The 25,357-nt window shown below is 42.7% G+C and overlaps 1 protein-coding gene and 1 long non-coding RNA gene across 3 annotated transcripts; one reads left to right on the top strand and one right to left on the bottom strand.

Annotated features, from left to right (window-relative positions):
• Positions 1-422: 422 nt before the first annotated feature.
• Positions 423-24,896, bottom strand: LOC128943005 (uncharacterized). Its single transcript, XR_008483665.1, has 4 exons — positions 24,808-24,896; positions 5,787-6,602; positions 4,494-5,141; positions 423-2,143 (listed from the first exon to the last, which is right to left on the bottom strand). It is a non-coding gene; the product is annotated as an uncharacterized LOC128943005 (long non-coding RNA).
• Positions 4,361-19,883, top strand: LPL (lipoprotein lipase). Of its 2 annotated transcripts, none has more exons than XM_054285744.1 (10): positions 4,361-4,622; positions 11,419-11,582; positions 11,705-11,884; positions 12,504-12,615; positions 14,430-14,663; positions 14,905-15,147; positions 16,216-16,336; positions 17,050-17,232; positions 18,416-18,520; positions 19,417-19,883. In XM_054285744.1, exons 1-10 carry the CDS (start codon positions 4,559-4,561, stop codon positions 19,460-19,462), a joined length of 1,452 nt encoding a protein of 483 aa, XP_054141719.1. In that variant the 5' UTR covers positions 4,361-4,558; the 3' UTR covers positions 19,463-19,883. The 2 variants fall into 2 exon arrangements, with proteins under 2 accessions (XP_054141719.1, XP_054141711.1); XM_054285736.1 differs by having other exon boundaries at positions 11,416-11,582.
• Positions 24,897-25,357: the final 461 nt, after the last annotated feature.

Genomic DNA, 25,357 nt, shown 5'->3' with positions numbered 1-25,357 from the left:
ACACTGCTAGCAAAATGCAGGAACTTGCCCTTACAGACACCTGAGCACTGCTAGTACTGAGCACTTTTTGCCAGGCAAAATCTCTTCTCTCTCTCCTTCTACCCCATGCCCTTGCACATTTTCGTAACCTCACAAAAGTTTCAGACCATGTCATCTTTAACCTACTGCAGGCAGGACTTGGGAGCCACGTGAGGAGCAGCGAGGAGAGACCACAGCTGGTCAGAACACCAGCCCCATGGCCAATGAATGGGGGACTTGGACTACACTCCCCTACACACCACCCCAAACAGGGTGCTGGAATGTCTCTCCCTTGGCATTGCATTTTGAAAGATGTGTCTGGCAAGACAGCTAGCTGACTTTGGCAGGCACTGCAATTAGTGTGATAATTAATTAAAGAGCAGTTGAGAAAATCACAGCACGAGGTTGCATCACAACCAGATCCACAACTCACTACCAGAGCAAGGCATGCTTCCATATCTCTATTTTTTTTTAAAGGAATTAGTAGCTTTCATAGTGCACTGGAGTGGGATGAAGAGGAATGAATCCTTGTGCTAATCAGTAAGAGGACCTTGTCTGTAAGATAAGACAATCTGGGAACAGAACAGCAAGTGATATCACAGCAATAGAATGGAAAAATACAGCAAGACATAACAGCTAAAGACTGTTTTACACAAGCCTCCTCTTGTTTCCTATGACACCAAAGACTGGAAGAACCTCTCTGCAGAACAGAAAAGTTATCAGGAGGAACAGGTGTCCTGTCTACTGCAGTCAGAGCTGCAGCTGCTGCATAGCTCCCAGTATTTCCATGCCTTCAGCTGGGCTCTTCCACATACTGACAGGTGCTAGTGAAGGCACACATACTATGTTCCTAAGCAGACACCCAGGTTGTTCCTGCTGCCACCTTTCCCATCTGCCCATTTAGGGAGATTCAGGATAACCACCACACACAGGCTTTGGTGCAGCTGTAGCTCTCACCTGCCTGCACTCCTGCCTGTCACTGGGCTGTCCCTCCCCTTCTGAAAGGTACCAGTGGTCCTCGCTCACTGCCAGTGGGGAAAAGCGCCCGATAGTGAGCCGCACAAAGGGCCTGCTGATGAGCGCAGGTGGGACAGGCTCAATAGTCACCCTCAGGCACCTGGGTGTCCTGATGTAGTGTTGCTCCTCACTTGAAGCAAAGAGGCTTAGGATAAGAGGACTTGCTGCATGTAAAGTAACTGTAGCCCAGTTAGTGGTTATTGAAACAAGAAGGGAAGAGGAATTTTTTTATTCTCAAACTGGAGAGAAAATGGCTGATTTTCAGAAAAAAACACATTTGAAAAAATACATTTCACTGATATCTTTGAACAAAATAGAAGTAGGATAAAAGGATCATTTTTTGTTTGTTTCTTTGAATTCATTAGTACAGAAATAATCTGGAAGTTTATGCTGAGGTTTTGGCTTTATTTTCACTATTTTTCTTCTGGGTGGGGAAAGAAAAAATTCAAATATTTACAGAAAGAAAAAAAAGAGAAGTCTTCTTACTCGTATTTCCTAGTCAGAAGGAGACCAGAATGTTTTCTGCTTGTTTCTAAGCAGATACTTTTGTTGGAAGACTTCTCACCCTCAGTTATAAAATCTTTTATGTTAAAGCAGTACAAAAACATTCAGTGTCACATTGTGTCAGCCCCCTTCCCTTCTCCTTGTGCTTCAAGCTGTCTTTGGAGCATTGTTGTGGAAATGAAATTTTCTGGTTGTTCTCTCCTTGCTGGGTGAGGCCAGTGGGTTTGCTGGGGTTTTAGCACAGCTGCACCGCAATGCTGCCCACATTGTGTTGGAGACACTTCTGGGCTTGTCTCTGCCTTAACCTTCTACATGGTCTGTGGGTGCAAGCACCAATCTGATTATGCAACTTCTCTCTTCACTGTCCAGGCTTTCCCCAGTCCTTATTAGAAGCAGTGTATTTCAGCTCTCACTATAGTACCTTCTACCCACTTTGGAGTCCATGAACACTATAAATCAGGCTCTGTGTTACAGACGGAGCCTTGCTTTCCCCTCTGGGATTATGTATTTCACAGAGGAAGAGGAACTCAAGTCCAGTTAATGATTGCACTGAAGCACCTTGAGTTGATGCCATGAAGCTTCTTTTCCATCTAATCATGATTATCTGCAAGGGAAAAAGGTTATTAAATGTTGGAAAATGTGCTGTGTCCCATCTATTTCAGATTATTTTACATCTGCATTTACAACAGACATAGGCAATTTTGTTCAAGATCCAAGAAACTAGAATTGTCCTCTTCCCCATCTTTCATGACTTGAAAGGGCTTTCCTAGCATTTTGTTTTTAATATTTCCTTTTTTTTTTTTTTTTTTTTATTTGTTCGACACTTTGCATAGCCCTTTCTTAAATATGTACCTATGTCTTAAAGTGAGGCATGGCCATGAAGAAAAAATTATGCAAACAAGCCTTTTCAGTGTAACAAATTAGATTTCATTCTGTGTAAATCTGTTGCCTGTCCTTGCTATTGATGGGTTTCACAAACTATATGGGGAGTTAACCGTTAGTCTGAGTCTGATTACAGCCCATGGATTTACAGACAGAGCCAGCAATCTCAGCAATCTGTCCAGGGCTGGTGTGTCAAGCATTGCCACTGCTCCTTTCTACCTGATCCTATAAGCGGTTAAAATGACACTACGTATTTTCCCACAAAATTAATGTAATATGTAATATTGTAAGCTTTTTTTTCCTTTTCTTTTTTTTCCCCCCCTGCAGTAGGCATGAATGTAGTTGTACAAATTAGAAGACTTCATACACGGTTTTGCTCTGATGGGAAGGTAGCATCACCTGTGATTAGGATGACCTGACAGTCTTCCTAACAGCAACCTGCCTCAAAGTGTTTGTTCTTTTAGTTTGCCTTATGCTGCCATCAGGGAATGAAATTTTCTAGGAAGGATGTCTGACCTGAGATAGAGTCAGGGTAATTTCTGGAGGAAATTGTGCTATGGAGTTTCAACCAAATTAGATCAAGAGAAATGCATTGTTTAGTCCACACTTGGGGAAAAGAAAGACATGAAAAAGTTCTTGCTATTGTTTTGACAAGAGGGTCTCAAACACTGTCAGAGGATATGCTCAGTACATAGCAAGCTGCAGCACAAATCACATTTTTCCCTTCTCACATCACCACCATCCTCTGGGGAGGAAGGCTGGTCTCTCCTGCCTCTTCATCTCCAATCCCCTGTTTGGACTCCCAGCCTCTGTCCCTGCCTCACAACTGTGTTAGCCCCCTCCTCTTCCTGCCACTCAGTTGTCTCAAAAAGTCTCAGCATGAACAGTTTGTACCTTCGCTAAATTCTTCTGATGCCTTCTGGCTATAAATAGGGATTGCTGATGGAGGAAACTCTAGTGTCTTGAGGGAAAATGTACTCTCACTTATAGATCTTACTGGTCTTTTAGTGGAACCTAAAGTTGGAAAGGTGACCCAGTACTACTTCTACACTTCAGCAACCTCTTATTGAACAATCTCACTAATATAACCAGACATGTTTTAGTCTCCTAAAGTGTCTGGTATGAGAAAGATCTGTTACCCTTAAAGTGAATCCCATTTGCTTCACATTGCAAAACCCAGGGAGTCCTCATTCCCTGTGTAATAAGCTTCTTTATGAAGCTGCGCCTTTGGCAATAAACTGCACAATGAAATGAAAACCGGTATTGTTATTAAATTAATGTCCTTACATAACTGATCTTTCACCCAGTGGCTGCCAACACAGATCTCAGCGCAAACCACATTTCTGAGAGGAGCGCAGAGAGAGGTGAAGAGCTCAAGGAAGCAATTTTTTATTTCTCAAGAGAACAGATGCAATCTCCAGCGAATTAATTTTTTTCTCCAAACTTGTATCCCCTCGAGTGCTGGCAAAACAAGGTCTTGGCAAAGATTTTTCAAGGCAACAGCAGAAGGTCCCTTGCAAGCACTGCACAGAAAATGTAGTTAGCTGCCGCTTACTGGTGCAAAAGCAGGAATGGGAAGGAAGACTCCTCCGGAGGCATAGCAGAGCTAGGTCGCCACAGGCAGGAAGGACCTCGGGGGTGAAACGGGGGCCGCGTCCTGGCTGCGGGGACAGGGCTGGCCAGAGGGCTCTGGGAAGGCGGTGGGAGCCAGGCCCAGGGAGGGCTCGGAGCCAAGGGAGCGCACCGTGCCAGGCCGGGCCGGGCCCGTGCCGCTCCATCCCGTCCCATTGCGCCCCGCTCCATCCCGCGCCCTGTGGGGCCCGGGCCCGAACCCGCCCCGCCCGGCCCCGCCCCGTCCCTCGGCGCCCGCCCAATGGGCGCGCAGGGTCGTTTGCATGTTTGCATATTTATTTACATATTTGCATATTGCCCAGGACATAAGGGCGGGCGGGCGCGGCGTCGCTGGTGCTGGGCGCTCCGCGGGCTGCCCTGTCCTTCGCTGCGCTTCGGCGCCGCACTTCTGTTTTAGTTATCGTAAGTTTTCAGAGAAAAAAAAAAAAAAACTTACTTACTTTTTAATTTTTAATTTTTTTTTTTCTTTTCGCGCCGAAACTTTCGTGCCCGCGGAGGAGGCGAGATGTGGAGGAAGGCGCTGCTGGCCGCCGTGTGCCTCTGCCTGCGCTGGGGCGCTGCTCTCGGCGGTGAGTCCGGGACGCGGGACTGCCGGGCCCGCCTGTTGCTCCTGGGAAACGGGGCTTGGGGGAAGCGTGGCGGGAAAGGGGAGTTTGCAATCTTTCCTTTGTGAAGCTGTCCCGGGGAGCTTGGGATGCTGCGGGACCCGGGTGTCGCGGAGTGGGCTTGGAAGGCGCTGGAAAGCGACACCGGGGGGGAACCTCCATCCTGTTAGGAGAGACCTGGAGCCTGTTCTCCAGCCGAAACTCAGGCACAACCTGCTGGGCTGGTGGCGCGACCTGTTGAGGTTTGGGATGTGTTTTTTTTCCCAGAGACAAGGTGGCTTCCGAGAGTTCCTTGCCCCAGCAAGGGATTTGCACAGCAGTAGCACCACGGTAAGGTCCCTCGGCTTCCTCTTCTGTGGGGCTCATCTGTCCCAGCATCCCAGCTTCGTACAGTTCTTGATCCCAGACAAGGCAAGGCTGAGTTTCATCGCTGTCGTGGTAATGTGTTCGAGATGTAGTTAAGCCTATAATGAGCAGGATCCACTAGGGGAAAAGTGAACAGAGTGATTTACTCCCGTTCGCTTACGGCTGTGTCCGCACTCTGCCTGTTGTACCTGCACTCGTGCGTAGACATCCTGCCCAAGCTATGGGAAGTGGAAGATGTGCAAATGGTGCTAGATTTTTACTAATGCTCTCTCAATTAATCACAATGTAACTGAAGCTGTTATGAACAAATTGACTAGCTTTAGGAGACCACTACTACTCAAACTTTAAAAAAGCTTTAAAATATTGTTAGCAGTGTCCTGTCACAGGCTTACTTCTTTACACTGATCTCCCACACATAGTATCTGTCTTTAAAAGTTTCTGGCCTTAGAAGAAAGGGTGGCTGTAGCTCCTAGAGCTGCTTTGTGATCCTAAGCTGGAATATATAAACTTCTGTTTTTTCTGCTGTGCGTCCCTTTGTTACTTCTTTGTGTATAGGGAAGCTGAAGGGAACTATTCAAAAGTAAGTGGATGGGGTGCTAGGGTACAGTGAAAGGAATGTATTCTAGCTTTGAATCCAATCTTGTGCCATCAGAGACAATCAAAACCAATTTTCATCACAGTATCCAAGTTCTATACAGTAAAATAACTGTCTTCTCAGAGAAAGCTTTCATCCCTGCAGGAACTGATTTGACACAGACTTACCAATAATTTCATTATTTCTTCTTAGAAAAAGGTTGTATGAAAGCAGGTTGTGTGCTCATCCTAAAGCAATTCAAGCCTTTAGTTCCACACTTTTCCATGCACAACACAGTAAAAAGTTTTTTGAAACCACAGCAAATACGTGATCGAGCCCTCCAAGAATCCAGAGTATTTAAAAAACAACATAGAAAAGGACTTTCTAGGTGAAAAAGATGCTGGTCCTGGAAAAGATAAAAGCATTGCTAGAAATACATTCAGATCCTTATTTACCAGTGTAAATCCAGAGTCAGCATATTTACCTGTTCTGTGATGTGAGCTGCTGGCTTTTTCTATGGTTTGTGTTTGGGATAGACATACCAGGGCAGCTGTAGCATGGCCTTTTGAGAAAAAATGCATTTCTGACAGGGCACAGAGGTGAGGCTCTCAGGCCTCAAGTTGTGCTGGAGATTAGCATGATCACTAGCGCTCCTAAAAGTTTGCTGGAATCTCCTCTGTGCAGAAGTACTTGCATGGTAGGAGTTTCTCATGCATCCTTACCTCTGTATTACTGCAAAGTCTGACAGTGGTTGTATTTTTTCTTCAGCTAATTGCAGCTATTCCAGAGGGACTCATGGGTGGCTAGATATCTGCGGGATTGAATTGCAAGTGTCCCAGCTGCAGCTGAGTAAAGATTTGTGAGGGAGTACCGCGGAGAGGGGTGGGCATCCCTGTGCACAGTGGGAGAACAGCAGTTTGCCAGCTGCAAAACTTGAGCTGGGAGGTTCTTACTTAGCTTCTGAACTTGTGCCCAGTAGCTTTCCAAAGGTATTGCTCTTTCCACTGGCCCCACCTGCGAAGTGAAGCAGAACGTACTCTCAGGGCTCTGCCATTGAGGAATACATAAATAAACATGAAGTTGTAATATTTTTGCAGCAAGGTTAAACAATAACTTGACTCGTGAGGTAGGTTTCCTGGGATTGCAACACACAGTAGTATGCTTTCTGTTTATAGTGTAGATCAAATTAAACGATAACCGTTTCTGTGATATAGGCCTTTTGCTACAGCTGGCTGTGAGTTTGCTTCAGAACTCTTAGGAATTCAGTATGACTGATTGATGGGTGTTCCTAATGCTGATTGTTGGCTGATGGAAGATTTAGCCCAGTTAACTACAGCTGGTAAATGTTTGATATGTGCAGATGTTTGCTGTTGTGCATGTGTGTGCATGCGTGTCTCTGTGGGCCATAGAACACACAGTCTAGCAGTATACTTTCTAAGGATCTTTGCACCTAGCTAATGCTATTTCCATTTCTGAGTGCATAATGCTAGGAAATTGTTGTTTATCAAAGATTCCATTTTTAAAACCACAGCTTAGGTGTACTCATTCTGGCAAATGCATTGTTATAATATTTTGGCAATCTCTGTGATGTGGGCAGTTTAACTTTTGATTAATATTCCAGATGTTGTTACTTCCTCAAGGCTCACATTCGCCACCCAGCTGACCAGTAGCAAACAGTTTCACAGTCAAGGCAAGTTGTCCTGGGCTTCCTGTGAAAGAAACTTGAGGCTGAATCCTCTTGATTGGTTTGTCAGAATGCCTAAAGTCAGTGGGATGCTTTCAAAATTGATAATTGACAGGAGTCCCTAACTGAACGGAATTTCACAAGTTGCAAGTCCAAAGTGTCACAAATTTTGGACAGGAAAAACAAAACTACTGACTTCCAGTTTGTAAGCTTCCCCCCCACTTTCTTTGAGTTCTGTGAGGTTTTATACCTTGCTGCACAGGACAGCTTTTTATTTCTTTTTAAAAATGGAAATTCATATTGTGCAAGTAGGGATGTAAGAAAACCATCAGAAAACTTTGTATAGCGTGACAAAATGGTGAAGTTTTGGTGATGCAGCCTGAAACGCCAGCTTCCATCTGGAATTGGTAATTTAATTCTGCTTCACTTCCCTAAATAATCCCTTTGTAGGTCATGCTAACTGTGAGCACATAGCATAGACAGAAAACTTTATTTTGCAACAGGTGCTTGTGTTTGCAACTATGTGCCTGGAAGCTTTGGCAATACACAACACATGCCTTTGTACCTTTGCTGAACTATAGCTGGGAAAGTGTAGTTTTCAGTAAAAGTATGGATTTCTTTTTTGTCTGCATGTGTTTACTTCCAGTCTGTTTTATTCAAAAGCCTTGTTTAGAAATGGGACTTGCATTCTTGTCATAAAAACCTACTTCAGTATCTCAATATCCGTATGTATATTTCTTGATACCTAATTTCTGTATCTACATTATGAAAAATGCAATCTTAATTCAGATAAGTTTCTGTCCACCTTTCAGAAACATGCTGAGAACTACCTATATTGGGGTTTTCCATGGTTTAAATAACTTGAGTTAAAACATCTTATTAACTAAACTATGGTGAGTGTTTACATTGGCTGTCTTTGCAGTTCTTTGTGTAAGACTGTAGGAATGAGGCCCAGTGGTTCACTGGCTCAGGACATGATTCAAGGAGATATCTCCCTTTAAATCTCTAAGGAAAAGGTCTGTGGCAAAAGTCTATGAACGACAAAGTTTGGTTCTGAATAATTTGTTTAATAGACCAAGAAATACAATGAGGTATGAAAGCAGAAGTGGGAAATGCTTGTTTTCTGAAGTGATCTGCTGAACTTCTCTGCTTCAGGTTTAAGGCATGGTACATGTAGGTGTTGATCTGTGTGGTGAGTGTGTACAGACTGTGTGTTCCTGTACTCTCCAGGAGCTGGGATGTGAGGTGGTACTGCAGCTTGTGTGCAGCACAACATTAGGTGTAGACAAGATATCTTCTGCTCAGAGCTGGGGGTTTCCATGGTTTAATTAAATTAAGTTAAAACATCCTATTAACTAAACTATGGTGAGTGTGTGCTCAGAGCTATATAGAATTTGCAAAGCCAAACTCAGGTAAATTCTGAGGAAATCTTCTTGATGGGCCCACCGTGAAGAAGTCTGTAATAAACTCCACTACACACACACTACCCTCATACAAAGGGTATCTTCCTGCTGGGAACTGACCATATGTGGACATAAGATAACATGACGCTTTTTGTGGGTATAAGATGATAACAGTAATTTCTTCTGACTTTCTAATCCTCATACAACATAGTTAAATGAGAAAAATGGCTGCCTGCCATTTCCCTAACTCATGGGCTGTTGCTTTGCAGCTGCTTCTTTCTTGGTGCTGACTGTATCTCAGTGATTTTCTGTTCTCAAATCCCCATCAAAGATTGTTAGATTGAAACACGCAAATACGTGTGAAGCACTTAACACATCTTCAGTGGCAGGTGCCACTGTACTGCAATCTTTCTAGGCTTTGTGCACTTTTCCAAGTGTACCCTTAAGTATGGTACACTTTGAATTGTAAATTTCCTATGAGCTTCTTTTCAAAAGAGCTGTGGTCTGAACTTACATGCAAATTCTAGCATGTGTTTGTAATTGAAAACACACTACAAGACAGGATATCAACGTAATTTAGATTTTGGATGATTATCAGATAAGTTTAATCCAGAAGGGAAATGATATCTAGGTATGAAAGGAAGCACTATTAACTAGTCAGCAGGTGGACTATTCTTTTTTGCCTTCCTTTACTAGGAGGGAATATACATAATTGAAAGTCCTGGCATTGTATGCCTTACAATTGAAAGCTGTTCTTGTTCCTTTCAAGGTTTTAGTGATTCACAGCCAAGTGAAAAGTTATAGCTGATATTTAACCAACCTGCCTTTGGGACTTTTCTTTCTCTGGCTAAAAAGTAAATAATGCAGGTCTAAAGATTTTTTCCAAAAAAGTGTTTTATACTGTCAGTTGGTGATAAAGTTTTGAATATGCAGAAATAGAGAAAAAATGCAGACATTTGGTTAGTTTGGTAAATTTAGCTTTCATTTGTGGGTAAAATGTTATATTTACCATTATCTGGATGCTTGTACTGGTAGAAGGACGGGTAAGGTCTATGAAAAACACCTTTCTTTAGGAGGAAGGAGGCAGGAAGGGGGCCCTCAGGGTAATTATCCTGGATTAGCTAGCCAGCCTAGCACAGTCAAGGTTGAAACCTAAAGCTGAGTACTGCCTCTGTTCAGTGAATGGTTCTTGCTTTCCTGCATGTGCTTTGACAGGTGAGAAATCCTGCTGAACTTGGGCAGTTTTAAGCCATTGATTATGGCTGACAAGTTTCTCTGAGACTGCTATGTAAGCATTTGTTGCAAGGCTCTGTGCTGGTTTTAGATGTGATGAGGGAGGTTAGACCCTGATTTCTTGTGATCCTCCAAGCACAGCAAGAACTTCCCAGGCTTTTTAGAGCTCCCTGAGGTGAGTTAGTCAGTGCTGTGTTATGTATGGCAGCTGGAGTGAGAAGACCAGAAAAACTGTTTTGGAAAAAAATGAATTGTTAGTTATTTATCACCTGAGCAATGCAGCACAACTTCAGGCAGGAAATGCAAATCTGCCAATTATCATAGAAAACCTCTTCTGCAGTGGGAAAAGGGAGTGGAAATCTGTTTTGCATGCCTAGCATGAGGTCCTTATCTTGTCCATTTGTGTTCCCTATGGTGGCATGGAGCCATTCATTAATGTGTGTTTAGGAGTTTGTGGAAGGTTGGTGTTATTGATGCCAGGAAAGACAATGCTGAGTAGGACAGAGCTGTCCTAACTTTAGCTGCACTTGAAAAACAGGCAATCAATATTTGCCTTACTCAAGCTGCCAAACTGGGGCCTGGGTTTTGAAAAGTTAATTACAGGGTGTGCTGTATAGAGGCATTTAGGAGTTGAATCAGACATAAAAAGAGGAGACATTTAAGTTTCTTCCCAGAAGAAATGGTGAATATGAAGTCTAAAGTCACTTGGCAGGAAAAGGAGTACTTAAATTTTGAAGCTGGAAGTTGGTGGGCGTGGTCTTTGCAGACTACAGCATACTTTGTTACCTCCAGTACAAGATCGGCACCTCCTTCCCCACCCTCCTTCCCTCTGCTTCAGGCAGAGGAAGATATTTTTCGGCAGCTTATTTTTCTGTGGGTTATCAGATGACCTGAAAATGTACTCCAAAATAGACTTCTGGTTTGCAAGCTCAGTTTCTCTGATGGGTGTCTGATCTCCTCACCTGCTGCTTGTTGGTCAAAACTTAAAACTAGTATTCTGTAAAACAGTGGTGACTTCACAGCTTTTAATGCACTGCAACTACACAGAGTTATAAAAGGCCTTGTTAAGCAGTGATTATTGGTGAGGTGATGTGGAAGATACACCACCAAAATATGTAATAGTATGGTAGTAACTCTCTGCTCTCCTGGATGACTGTCTGTGACTGTTGTGCACACTTTTCTGTACTCTTGTGATACTTAAGAGGTTTCCTGCTTAATGTAATGGGAAAAATACTGGCTCTCAAAATGTGTTCATACCTCTCTGACAGCTCAGCAGATTCTTACTGTTTTATCAGGACCTTGGAAGGGGAGCAATTTTCACCCTTTGATTTCCTCTTTACACAGCTGTTGTGTGTCCACTGAGTGCTGTAGGAAATGAAAAACACCCGTCCCAGATATCTCCTGACTGTTCCACATATCTCTCCAACATCGCACCTGTGCCTTCTGACTTTGTCCTAGTACTCCTAAAACACTGCTATGTTTTTTGTGCTCTTATAGAAGAAGGCGAAAACAATTTTGAGGGAATCGAGAGCAAGTTTTCCTTACGGACGCCTGCAGAGCCCGATGAGGATGTCTGCTACCTGGTTCCTGGGCAGGTGAACAGCCTGGCACAGTGCAACTTCAACCATACCAGTAAAACCTTTGTGGTGATCCACGGGTGGACGGTAAGACAAAGTGGGAGGAATCCCCCTTTTATCCCCACACGTAAGATAAGCTGAGCAGAAGCGTCTCACAGAAATATTAATATATCTCTCCTATTTTAATTAAAATCACCAAAACCAAACAGGTGACAGGGATGTATGAAAGTTGGGTCCCAAAGCTGGTGGATGCTCTGTACAAGAGGGAGCCTGACTCAAACGTCATTGTGGTGGACTGGCTAGACCGAGCTCAGCAGCACTACCCGGTGTCAGCTGCCTACACCAGGCTGGTGGGAAAGGATGTTGCTATGTTTATTGACTGGATGGAGGTAAGACATGGAGGCATGTCTCATATTCTATGTAATGTCACAGAAGACAAAACAGCAATGATGCAGCTATGTCAATCATCTCGTGTTGGGTAGATGGAGTTAAACTCTTGCAGAGAGAAGTTTTGCTGGACTGGTAAAATCCCAGCTTTGGTCTACTGGCTGTCTCCTACTCAGAGGCCTTTTGCACTGCATTCCTGAGACTTCACCTTGTGGTCTGTGGGGTCCTGTGCACCCAGAGTATTTCTGAGGACTCTGTGAGAGGTAGCTATGAAAGACAGGTTCCTATATATATTATACAGAAGCCAGTCCTTGGGAATTGCAAATGTGCCCTGCCTTAGGAGATTCAGAAACTGGTGGGAAGAGGGTGGCTGAAAACCTTTATGAAATAAACAGCCCTGTGTCCTGTCCTTTATTTTGCATTCCTCTCAGTTTTGATTTTGGCCATAAGTAGGTTAGATCAAGAAATTTACAATGGCACAAAATAATGATAACTGTTTAGTGTTTCTTCTGTTATTCATGGCTCCAACAAAAATTCCAGTGTTATCAAAACATTTTATTTTGTGTCTTATGTTTTTTTGTGTTTGGTTTCGAACTTTAAACAAATTGTTCTCTTCTGCAGGAGCAATTTAATTATCCTCTCAACAATCTCCACTTGCTGGGGTACAGTCTAGGTGCCCATGCTGCTGGGATTGCTGGGAATCTGACCAAAAAGAAGGTGAACAGAATTACTGGTAAGAACACCTGTTACTGTAGAGTGGAGAGTTGCATCTCTTCCATACTGAAATATTATGTTCTACTGAAAAATCACCAGAATAATTGTTGCTTGCTGGCAGTACTTTAGTTATGTATTTATTATTTAATGAAACAGCAGGGCCCAATATTTCTGGGGTAGAACTGGAAAAATATTCAGAAAATAACAACAAGGGTGGTGAGTGAAAAGCCTTTATTTGCTTTTTTACAAGAAATGAGTGAGTAGGCCCTGACAAAGAAGCAGTCTGGGGGGTTGTGGTGGGGACTGACCAAACCATGGCTTGGCAAAGGTCACAGTATCTCTTGCAGCATAAGAAATTCAGTGGATTGTCTTTATCCAGCCAGTCATTCCTTGCAGCTGATGGGAGCCCTTGAGACAGAACAGGAAGTAAATTCTGCTGCAGCAAGTTTAGTACCTGCAGAACTCTTTGCCGTGGAGTGATGTAGATGAAAGAAGTTTGTATGGGCTCAAAGGGAGACTGGACAGATAACCAGAAGAGATCCAATGTGGATTATTACAAAGTTTATCATAACAGTCTCAAGAAATATTCTAGTCTGGAAATAATACTGTGAGAATTTGGGGAAGACATGTATTTTCCCTGTTGCTATGTCTGCTTAAGGTGAATTTTGGAGCCTGAGAAATCTGCTAGGCAAGGCAGAGTGTGTGGCCACTCTGGGGCTGGTTTACAAACCAGCACCTGGGAGCTGAGCCACTAGCACTGATCTCATTGACAAAGGAATTGCCTTCATCAGCAAATGAAGATAAGAAAATTGCTCATCTGTGGTGTCTTTGCTGCTGAGAGAGCTTGGGAGGACCATTCAGAAGGGAGCCTAGCTCCTGGCACTTTCACCTGAGCCTGGCTGTGATCCCAGATCCACAGGCATGCTGGGAGGTGGGCTAGGCAGCAGTCACATCTGGAAAGGTCAAGTCCTGAGAGGTGGCAGATTAAAGTCAGGAGGCCAACGTGCTAGTCCCTTCCTTTCTCTAAGTTGCAGCTTTGCTGCTTTCACTGAGTCTGCCAAATCACTGACATGTCAGTAGCCCTCTGTTATTCCTCCATGGTTGCTCTTGGTGCTGAGGATGAACTGTTCCCTGGGAAAAGCACAGGGAACAATGTAATGTGGCCCCTGAAGCCCTCACAGCTGAGGGGGAGGCAGCTCAGACCGCGTGGAGCTAACAGTGGGTGAGCAGCACAGGTGCCTGTCCCCAGCTGAGGGCTGCAGAAAGGATGTGTCCCCTCAGCCAGCTCTCAGGGGTTGTCTGAACAGCAGATAGTACTTGTTCACTGGCAGAGTAGCTCTGGGCTTTTTTGATGTTAGTGTTGCTGCAGCTTGACAGTTTACCCTAGTAATCCCCTTCCCCTTAGGTGTGTAGACAGTGAAGCCCTCACTCATGTTTCCCACTTTTCCTCTGGCATGGAGTTGTCAGCAAGACTTTTCCCTACTTCAGATACAACTTCTACAGTTCTTGACAAGAAAGAAAGACATTGAGAAAATACTTAAGAGCTTGTTTCTCCCATCCACTGGAAATGCTAAAGCTCTGAGGAAGTTAGCTGGGCTTCCTTCCATGTGTTAGCATACACTTTTATTTTTTTAAACACTGACAATTTCCAAGGTAGTGCATTTGATTCTCCAGTATACATTCATGATATTTAAGTGGTGATCCATCTCTAATGTCTGCATAAAATCTCAGTATTTTAGACCAATGTGGCAGCTGAGTTTGGCATTTGTTGTCAATGTCAGTATCTTTGGCAGATAATAATATCAGTTTTTCTTTGTGGTTGGCCCCATAAAGGGCTGGATCCTGCCGGTCCTACCTTTGAGTATGCTGATGAACTCACTCGCCTCTCCCCGGATGATGCTGAGTTTGTGGATGTCCTACACACCTACACCCGAGGCTCTCCAGACCGCAGCATTGGGATCCAGAAGCCTGTTGGACACATTGATATTTACCCCAACGGTGGAGGTTTCCAGCCGGGCTGCAACTTGGGAGAAGCACTGCGTCTGATTGCTGAGAAAGGGCTTGGAGGTGAGGTTGCTCTGAAACAAACAGTATAACATTCTGAGGGAAACCTGAATAGCCCTGCAAGGTGTCTTGCAAGGAAAGAGCTCTGAGAGGTGCAGGAATATGTTCTTTCAAATGCTTTTAAAAGTCATGCTCTAAAGCTCATTTCTGCCATAGTGGATCATGCCTGTTGACAGCATTGCTTAGGGATTAATATCATTATATGCACATGTGTATACATATTACACATTTTCATTCTTTCAAGATGTGGATCAGCTGGTGAAATGCTCCCATGAACGATCCATTCATCTCTTCATCGACTCTCTCCTCAATGAAGAAAAGCCAAGCATGGCCTACCGCTGCAACACAAAGGAGGCCTTTGAGAAGGGCCTCTGCCTGAGCTGCCGCAAGAACCGCTGCAACAATTTGGGTTACAAGGTCAACAGAGTGAGAACAAAGAGAAACACTAAAATGTATCTGAAAACCCGTGCTCAGATGCCCTATAAAGGTAGGTACTCCTTGCTTACTGGTGAGCAAGACTGGTACTAGTGCTCAGCTGTGTGTCATGATGGGCATGTGCTGCTGATGAGGATATTGCTGCTTTGGTGCCTGTGGTGAGCAGGGGTGAAGCTGGCCTGTGGTTTGCCATTGAATCCAAGTCTCAGAGAAAAGTGTTGTCCTACTCGAGGTGTAGGGTAGAGTGCAAAAAGAAAGGTATTTTGTAACAAGTTTCTAAGTAGCAAAAGTTAGACAACTCCTGCTGCCCAATCCAAAACTTGGAACTTTTTCAGTGTTTTTCATCTGAATGATTACTTCTTTCTGCTGGGGAAATAATCAACAGAACTCAGTCTGCTGAGCATCTTAATTAAAGATATGGGAGCATCAGATTTATGCCTTTGGTAGTGCACTTGCTAGAGGAGCACCAGCCCTCATTAAAGCATCACAGCACTTCTTGATTCTAATTGCTGCTGTGGGAGGTCTGAGAATGACAAAGCCCAAGAAAACTGGGAGGAGAATATTTTCCTTACAGCTAGGAAAATAATGTTGGATTTTACTACTTTATTTTCCTCCTTAGCTTTGCCTGTAGGCCATGGTATTCTTATAGTGTGCATTGTGTGATGGGCCAGCAATCAAAAAGGCTCATTCCCGACCTGCAGTGTCAGTGGGTTGTTTTTGGTTTTTGTTTTTAGGTTTTTTTTCCTTTTACCAAGCCTCCTGTAAGAGAAGGGCACAGCTCACTTGTTTCAAGTCAAGTATAGCAAGTCTTATATGTTCAATAGCAGGTTTGAAGGTGATACTGCACACTCTGGGAGTATTATAGTGGCAGCTTTGCTGCAAAGTTTAGCTGCAAGAGCTGCAAAGGTGTTCTTTAATGGCTGTTGCCTTGCTTGCTAATATTTACATTCTTGCAAAAAAATAGTACCCTGGACACCTGCAGGGTAATATACTAATTTTAGTGAATTAGCTGGGAAATTCCAGCCTAGAATTCTCAGAGGTGAGGCAGGGTGGTTTTGTCACCAGCTGTCTCTTAGGAGATTGAGTTTTCCTAATGGCATTTTCTGTTGTATTCTTTCAGTCTTTCATTATCAGGTCAAGATTCATTTCTTTGCAAAGACTAACATGACCAAGACAAACCAGCCATTCCTGATCTCTCTCTATGGCACTCTAGACAAGAGTGAGAACATTGCTTTCACACTGTGAGTAGCTACAAAAACAACTGCAAAGTACTGTTTTGCCTAATTTGTTAAAGTCTCAACTGAAAAACTTGTTATGGCTTCAGCTGCACTAATCTTACAGGGTCCCAGAATCTGCTCTTGTCCTTGATCAAGGAGTTGCATTTGCTTTGGAAATTAATGAACCAAATCCTACATTCTTGATAAGACATCTGAAATACGGAAACATGAAGTCTGACCTGCGACACAGCTTAATAAGAGTGTTTCCAGTGCTTTCTTATTTTTTTCTCAATATCTTTATACCATGTTAAATCTTCTTAAAAGTGGACTTATGCATCTGAACGCCTCAGTGCAGAAGCTGAGGGACACTTGGGATTTGCTTTCACAGCTCTGCAAATAAGCAGAAATTTGTGTGTACGTCCCTAGACACAGGCTGGCAGGGAATGGAGTTGTTTCCTGCTCTGACGAATGTAAACTGGTTATGGGTGATGGTGTCTGGGTTTTCTGAGAGCACAGGTGAGGACAGCCCTTGCCTGGCAGACTGTCCCAGGATTTTACCAGCCTTGGTAGAGAAGGATGTTTCCTTTTGCCTCTACAAAAGGTAGAGGTGTTTTTGCTTCCTTCTCTGGAGTACAAAAATTCCACGTTCTGTTTCTCCTCAATTTTCTTTGTCTGTCCAAGAATTTAAGGTAACTTTTTTGTTTGTTTTTTTCTTTTTTTTATTCTCCTCCCCACAGGCCTGAAATCTCCTCAAACAAGACCTTCTCCTTCCTGATTTACACAGAAGTGGATATTGGAGACCTGTTTATGGTGAAGCTGCAGTGGGAAAAAGACACCTTCTTTAGCTGGTCTGATTGGTGGACTCCCTTTACATTTGACATCCAGAGAATCAGAATGAAGTCAGGGGAAACTCAGAAAAAGTAACTTGTTTTGATTTGTTATAAGCTATATTAATTCTGATTGACAGTGCTCCCTGATTTCTGGTATCTCAGATTGGGACAAACATGTTAAGCAGTTACAAGTGGGTACAGTATTAATGATAATCCGGGCTCCAGTGGTATCAAACCACCATTTCTATCAGCCAAGTTCAGCCATTTACTTCCACTGGGATCTGCAGCTTGTAGTCTTCCTCCCATGTAATTAATTTGTATCCCACTGTTGTACCTACTTAAGGTTAGTTATAATATGCCGGAGAGTATCTCCATGAACCAGCATCAGTGATTGTGTTTGTAATTTCTGTCCTCCTTTTTCATGCTGGGTTCTTGCATAGCTTTTGTCACAAAGAGCATGCTTAGATGGAGTTTTTTAGAGATCCTTCCAAAAGCGTGTTTGCACAAGAATTTATTGCTTAGTTAAGTTGGATTTCCTTGGGGGTTGAATACCTGAATGGTGGTTGAAAACTGAAACATGTGACTGTTGCAGGACATTGCTAATGCGTGAATGCTGAAACGTCAAAGCCTGAACAGAAGTGCTTCGACATTAATCTTTTGAAATACTCATATTCACTAAACATGAGATCTGTTTGCAGAACATGGGCCCAGAACAGAGTGTGTCCTATGTATAGTATAGTAAATAATAATTAGTTCCTCCTTTGAATAAACAGGTCAGTCACTTGATCAAAGAACAGTTATGAGAGCTGAACAAATATAGGGGTGGGGAAAGTACTGATAAATAGAAAAGTGAGTGCTCGTGTTTTCTGGAAATTGCAACCTACTTTGTTTGCACATGTGAGGGAGTATGGCTTTCTTCCAAGTTCATTCACCTGACAAAATCTCACGTAAAGACTGGTGTAAATAAAGATCCAAGAGACTTTGGGATAGAACTTCTGCTATCTTAGCCACAAGAAGTATTTTTTTTTGCAAAGGATCAGTGAAAGTTATGGCTATGCTTTGATGCCCATGTATAATTCATTTACCAGTTCTTGCACAGCGTTTCTTTTGTTACAGAATTCTCTTTTAAAAATAACTTTCTCACAGGCCTGCAAAGTAGCAGTGCCCCACGTGACAAAGTATAAAGACTGTTTCCAAGCACCAGTCTTCTTTCTAAGATTAAAAAAGGGATGTTTGGCTCAGTCTTGTGACTTTTCCAATATTTATTCCACAGAGTGGTGTTCTGTTCTCGAGATGGCACCTCACATCTCAGTAAGGGAGAAGAGGCAGCAATATTTGTGAAATGCTCGGAGCAGCCCGTCAGCAGGAAGAGAGGAGGGTACGAGTAATCACTATTGGTTTTAGACTGCTTTATTACCACTAGAGTGGTAATTAAACTTTTTCTTTAATTGACTTTTGCACTAGTCTTCTCAGGGCTTCAAAAGCATCACAGCTCAGACTAACGAGAGGTTTGCTTATGGCCACTTTGGCAGCTTGAAAGCTCTTGGCTTGCTCCTCTGGTAGCCATCCTTGCGTGGCTGTTGGCATGTCTGAGAAGCAAGCTCTGGTCACTGCCTCCCACAGTCACTCGGCCAGGTGTGAGGGACTGTTGTGGAGGGTTACAGACGAGGCACTAGCACACAGAGAAAGCGTGTCTCTGTCTCAGCACTTGCCCTTGGCTGCAGAACATGGGGCTGGTTCAGGAATGGAGCAGGCATGTGTGTGAAGGTGCTCTTCTTAGCACACTGCTTTCTGATGGCAGCCATCAGGTGGGTGAATTCCTGAGAGTTTCATCCTATGGGTCAGAGATTCTGCCTTTGTTTAATAGCCCTTTGGTGCACTTTAATATTTCTATCAATAATTTTCCTGACCCAGATTAGATGTGGAGACAGTCTTTGGACTTTACCCTCTAAAGTTTGAGATAGAGAAGAGGTTATATTTATTTTAGTTCAATTACTGTGTGTGAATGGTCTCATGGGGACGCTTCTGGACTGAGATCTAGCTCTGCATAAAAATGCACATGTGCTGGCCATTAGGCTGGGGCAATGACCTGCATAGGCCTTGAGAGCTCTGTGTGTATCTGACATAAAATCAAGCAGAAGCCAGGAGAAGCCTAAGCATGTTATTTATCTTCCTGTTAAGTAGGGGGTTTTAAAACCTTAATTCTCAAAAATAAGACAAGAGGGAACAAGTATCTTCCTCATCACCTTTATATTTTATTTTTTTTCTCCACAGTACCAAGAGAGCCTCAAAAGAAAATTCTGCTCATGAATCTGCTTAAGTGACAAGAACAAGAATTTTTCACACTGGGGAGGAGAAGAGTCTGTTCATCCCTGTAGACTGGATGTTCAGAACCAAATATATAGAAATATTTATCTGCTGCTGGATTTTTGCCTGCTATTCCTAGCTATTTTAGAGACTTCTTGTAAAAAAAGTCTCAGCATATGAAGTTACTAACCATAAAGATACATTATCTAAATAGTTAAAAACAAAAGAAACCTGCAAAACTACTTGCCAAAGTTTGAAGTGCTGAAGAGATATAGGTAATTTTGCTTAATCATGGTGCCTTGTGATAAGGTTTCTTGACATCAGATCCTATATAGCAATTTTTTAATATTTATTGACAAGAAACAAAGCCCTGTACTTGGTTTTATTTTATCTTGCTGTTTTTATTTTGTTTGTTTTTGGGGTTTATTTTTTGTTTTTTTGATTAGTGGGGTTTTTTTGTTCTTTTCATGAGTCATTTGAAACAATTTTTTTTGTATCTTGGCAAATTGAATTTTCAGGCAGTTCAGTGGAGAGAGTTCATTGTTTTTCAAGTGTGTGTTTAGCAAATAAGTAGGTTTCACATGTGAAAAAAATCACCTTTTGCTGTGTGTAATACTAGAAGATGTCAGGGACTGACTTAATATGGGGATGAATTTTTTAGTTTGTGGTTATGAATGTATTTAATTGGGGGTAGATGCCAGTGCTGCTTAGCAATAGGTATGATCTGTTATAGCTGTATACTTCTATGCCACTTACCCTGGAATAAATAACAGCTCTAGAAGAAGGCAGCAATGCCAGTGTCTTATCTAGACATTTAATATTTTATCTATGCTTTCAGTTATTGCAAATGAAACTGTCTAGCCTTCAACACTGTGAAAATGGAACTGCAGAGGAACTGAGCTACCAGAAAATGCAGGAAACAGATATTTCCCCCCACCCTCCACCCTCTCCCTGCTTGCTTGCGTCACGTTTGCCGAAGCTGTCACAGTTTCTCTGCTCTTTGGCACCAAGTGTCAGTCATGCAGCTGCGTGGCTGCTGTGTGCAGTTTTCAGTGCAAGTGAATCCCCTTGACAGCTGACAAGGATGCTCATACTTCCCTGCACTGGAATTGTGACCGCCAGTGATCCACCTCAGTTTGTTTCTTGGCTGTGGCACAGTGCTAGGAGCTGCACAGTTTTCTGCCATGAGATGGAATTCAGCAGGAAGCAGGAGCTGAGCCAATTAAAAGCAGCCTGGTTGTGCTCCACAAGAAGGAGTGCTCTGAAAAACTCTCAAATTAGCTGTGCTGCAAGTTTAAAAAAAATAGGTATATTGGAGGCAGTCTGCTTCCTCATTTTTAAGTAATATTTAGTTTTTCTAGCATGCTGAAAGGTGCAGTAGCCCTCTTTTGACTTTCTAAAGAGTAAACAAAATGCTGGGGAGGCACAAGGGCTTTAAGGTAGACATTTGGAGAAGTGTAATGTTAGCTGTTGATGCTGGGTGTTGTAGTCTTTTCCTGCATGTGCAAGACAGCATGGAGATGGTGACTTCTTCAATATCATCCCATCTTAAAAGCAAAGAAAAAATATGTATGTGTTTATGTCCACAATTTGTTTCTTATTTCCAACTGTAGCTGCTAGCATATTTGGGGATAAAAGTCTTAAACAGTGCAATATGTTGGAATATTAATAGCTCTGAATTTGCTCACATTTGATTTCACATTTGATTAAACTACAGCAGAGATGTGATGAGTCACTGAGGGTGGGGTTGAGTATTGAGCCACTGCATTTGAGACCTCTAAAAATAAACACAGTGATTTATTCCCTATATATTCCACATTTTGTTGCAATTTTCTCTTGAAAGTCAAATTCTTCAGAAGCAAAATATCTGGACAGCTCTTAATACAGGATCAAATACAAACACATTTAAAATTTGGATACAAAATAGTGAAGGTTCTTTTCATAAGGAAACATGATTTAGCTTTGAATGTTATTTATTAGCTGTAAATAAGATATTTATGAGTGTAAAGGTAGTTTGTATATATTGCTAAAGTTGCTGACAGTCTCTACATTAATAGAGTTGTGTAGTATTAATCCTGTATATAGCTTTCAGAGATTTTTATCAACAAGCCACTTACATTGCACTGTTTCCAATGTCGTTAATACTTTTTTTTTGAAATCTCCTCAGTTTTGTATAGAACAGAAACCTATGGTTTTAATAAAATTCTCAAACTGAATCTGAAGTCACTACTTTCCTTTTGATGAAACCATCTGCTGTATACCTTTTATGTGAAGGCCAGAGCCTATCCTTGAATTCTGGGCTGAAAAGATGGAATGAGACACTGGAAAAAAAAAAGGAATGTGTGATTTCTGCACCGCTCTCCCCCACATAATTTTGGGAAATGCAAAAGTCATGTATTAAGACCCCAAGGAATCACTGTGTGGAACAAAGTATCCCGCATCATAAAAGAAGTAGCTTTTCACCTGCAGTTTGTGGTTTTCGAGTTTCAGGCCCTTTTAAGAACAGTTCAAGAACTGTCCTTACTTTGAAGGGCTTGTTTCCTTTTTTTTCTTTCTTTTTTTTTTTTTTTTTTCTGGCAGGTGTCAGAACTATGCTTCTGCTTCACATTTTACCAAAACGGAGATGTTCTGACCCTGTGGGTGCAGGACGAAAGCACCAGACTCTTGCCACCACCATTGCTTAAGGAAGTAACTGAAAAATCACTTCCAGCCATCTGTTATGAGTGCAGCTGAGCTCAAGAGTGGTTGTCACCAGAACACTTTGCTCTGTCATATACAGCAAGGCTCCACCCAGGCAATGGAGAGGGGTTGCTGGAATGAAGGAGAATTGTATTGACATGCACCTGGGGGATCACATTAGGGGTAACCTGGGGAACTCTGCTTCCAACAGTCTTCTTTGGAGAAAGATGACTGCGCTTTGGCAAGAGCAAAGCTTCATTCCTTGAGAAAGCAGAGGGAAGCTATGCTGTGGAAAATGGATGGTTGGAGAGCCTGAATGGAGGGAGGGATGAAAGAAGAGCTGGAGAGGGAAGGGAAGGGAATCCTTCCAGTGGAAGAGGGAAGAACTGGATCTGCAGACTGGAATGCTTTGAAACTGGGTGTTCTAGGGACACTGCTCATCCCCTATGTCAGTGTCCGGGTTAGGGAACTAGAAGGACTCCTACAGTTGTACAAGACAGGGCTTGGGGTCACATCTCCTAAAAACACCATGGTATAACTATTCTTTTAACATCACAGCAGCCTCAATATACTAATTGTGTTCTTAGGTAAAGCAGAGAAATAGTTTGTGGTGGAGGGGCAAGAATCCAGGTGTTTCCTGTGAGTATTTACAGCCATCTTTAGAGCCACCCCTGGGCCCCTTTACTCTTGCATGTTGCTCTGCAATGCGTAGCCACATCAGAAAAGGTGATGATCCCTGCTCACCCTGCCAACAGTCTCTGGAATGGGCTGCAGGGATAGGCTGTCCAGCAGTCAACCAGACAGACAGAAAGAGACATTCTTGGCTGGAAGGAAAGAGTGAAGAAAAAGGTTTTTAGCCAGTGTATCTGCAAGATGAGGAAATAATGACTCAGGTTTTTAATGCCTAGATTTTCATTTTCATATTTAACTCTCAGAAATTTTTGGAACCAGCAGTGACTTTGCTCTCCATAAGTGTCTCCATGCTTTCTCCATTTAGATATAGTTGTGTGCCTGCTCTTTTGTGTGTTAAGAACAAAATGTCAAAGCTTGCTGCTTGGGATGAGCAAGACATTGTGCATGTGCTGTTTCTAAAGGTCAAAAACAGATATTGAAAAAAAAGTTTATGTTAGAGGGAAGAATGAAACCAGCTGTAGTATTTTCCTTTTTATTTACAGCTGTCAGTGCAAAGTTCTCCATATTCTGACTGTCAGTGCAAACAGAGCTGTATTAAAATCCTCAGGGAAGATATTTCCATCTCCTACTGCTGCATCTTTCCAGAGAAGTCATCTAGTCAAATGTCTTTTGTGGCAGGTCTGGAAAGTCACCAGTTTATGCATAAGTGAATAAAGGGATTACCATTCTGCAGCGGCTAAAGAAGAAGAAGGAAATGAGAAGAGGAAGGGAAGGGAACCATTTGGCAGAACATCCCATATAAAGCTTGTCTTAACAATGCTTTTATATCCGTGTGTGGTGCTATCTCTGCTCAGCAACACTCAGAATGCTTTCCTAAAACAGCTCAAGTTAACTCAGATAGAACAATGCATCCACATCAGAAATGCAGATGCCAAATGGGGACCACCTTGGATATAGCAGGTGTTAGTGTGGTGGCGCAGTGCATTTTCAATTACATCATCTCCCAGCCATTCATGTCAGATAAACACCATGTTCTTAATTGCAGGCCCTTCCTGTGGGAAGTGACCCAATATCATCAGTCCCACTTTTTGCCAATGACACTGGAGAGGATTTGCTGCTGTGCATCACCCCACCATGTAGAACCATTCAGTGAGAAGTAAGACAGCCTGCCTGGCCATGGGTCACTGTCCTCAAAAGAACCAGGAAGTGAGAGCATATCTCATACTGTTCCATCTACCAAAGGATTTTTTTACCCACAATTAGCTGTGAGCCTGGAATGTTCTAAATAGTGAAAGGACACAAAATGTGGAAATTAGAAGCAGTAGGAACAGATTCCTATGCCAGAACAGGTTGAAAAGATGCTAAGAATATTCACACCTTTTCAAAAGAAACTTTGAAAAAAAAATACTTCAGAAGTTTTGCTTGCTAGGTCCTCAGGCTTTGGTCAGCCCTTGCTTTTTTTCCTCTGACAGGCTTAATTCAGGAGCTTTTGAGGCTTGCTCCCAGGGCCTGAGTAATTGCTGCTGTGCAAAACTACCTTTGGAGTCACTTCTAATCTTTTGGATTAGAAACCTCTCCATGCATAACTTTGTATGTAAGGAGAGGGCTACCAGTCCTGTGCTTCTGGTGAAAGGGTCAAACCTGCCTTCAGTGAGAGACACAATCAAAACTCCACTGAGGCTGGGAAAAATCTTTTTGTTGACATTTTGGAAAATTTTGAATGTTTTCCTAACACCTAGCACAAGATCCCAGATTTAAAATGAAAGCACAGCTACAACTTTCTTGTTTTTTATACTGTTACGCAGTGTTTTCAGACTGAGTGCATATGAATGTCAGGTCATGATCCACTCAGGTACTCAGTTAAATATTGGCTCTGGATGTCTTCTCACAGATATTGCCAGCATCTCTTGGCAGTAATAATATTTGTTATTTATGGGAGACCAGAACAAACCGCATGAGTGCAGTGATGTAATTAGCACCCAATAAAAATTAAAACAAATCAACTAACAGAAAAAAAACAACTTGAGAGAAAGGCATGCACAACACACAGCACCTCATTTATCACCTATGGAGGTATGAGACCAACACAATCCTGAGCAAACTCCAGTGTTTCCCTTGCAGGCGAGCATGGGCAGTGGGAACATCTCGGGAATGCTCTCACACAGCTCCAGCTCACTGCTCTGTGTGGTGCAGTAACCACATGTCTCAGGTGGTTTGGTCCTCCCAGATCCTTGCTGAGCCTTGCTCTGAATCCAGGCATGGTTACACTGATGCTTAGATTCCTCACTGCTGCCAAGCTGCACAAAAAGAAACAGCGTAGCTGGAGTGGTTGGCTCCTGGATCTGAATCAATAGGCTGATCAGCTTGACAGCCTTGATCAGCCAGGAGGCTTGACAAAAATCTAAATGTTGGAGAATTTTATTACGTGTCAGCATCAGTTTCGAGTGAAATCAGACCAAAATCAAAACAAGCAGCGAAAAGCAAGAGCAGGAATGTCTAAGAAAAAGCAAGAAGGAAGGAGGGGTCTTTGATGTTGCAGCAGGTTGTACAGTACTGCACTTTAATATGGTGAAAACAGCCATACCCAGACTTGTAC

This window comes from Melozone crissalis, unplaced genomic scaffold (genome assembly GCF_028551555.1).
Source record: "Melozone crissalis strain CALT ecotype California unplaced genomic scaffold, PUWL_Pcris_2 ptg000005l_1, whole genome shotgun sequence".
NCBI classification, from domain to species: domain Eukaryota; kingdom Metazoa; phylum Chordata; class Aves; order Passeriformes; family Passerellidae; genus Melozone; species Melozone crissalis.
The sequence above is the reverse complement of the archived record's forward strand: the minus strand, read 5'-3'. Positions and strand labels throughout refer to the sequence as shown.

Bases quoted from the DNA above. Each gene is read 5' to 3' on its own strand.
- LPL (XM_054285736.1), top strand. From the start codon at position 4,559: ATGTGGAGGAAGGCGCTGCTGGCCGCCGTGTGCCTCTGCCTGCGCTGG. The intron at 11,583-11,704 runs GTAAGACAAAGT...AAAACCAAACAG, and splicing joins TGGTGATCCACGGGTGGACG to GTGACAGGGATGTATGAAAG. The intron at 16,337-17,049 runs GTGAGTAGCTAC...TCCTCCCCACAG, and splicing joins GAGAACATTGCTTTCACACT to GCCTGAAATCTCCTCAAACA.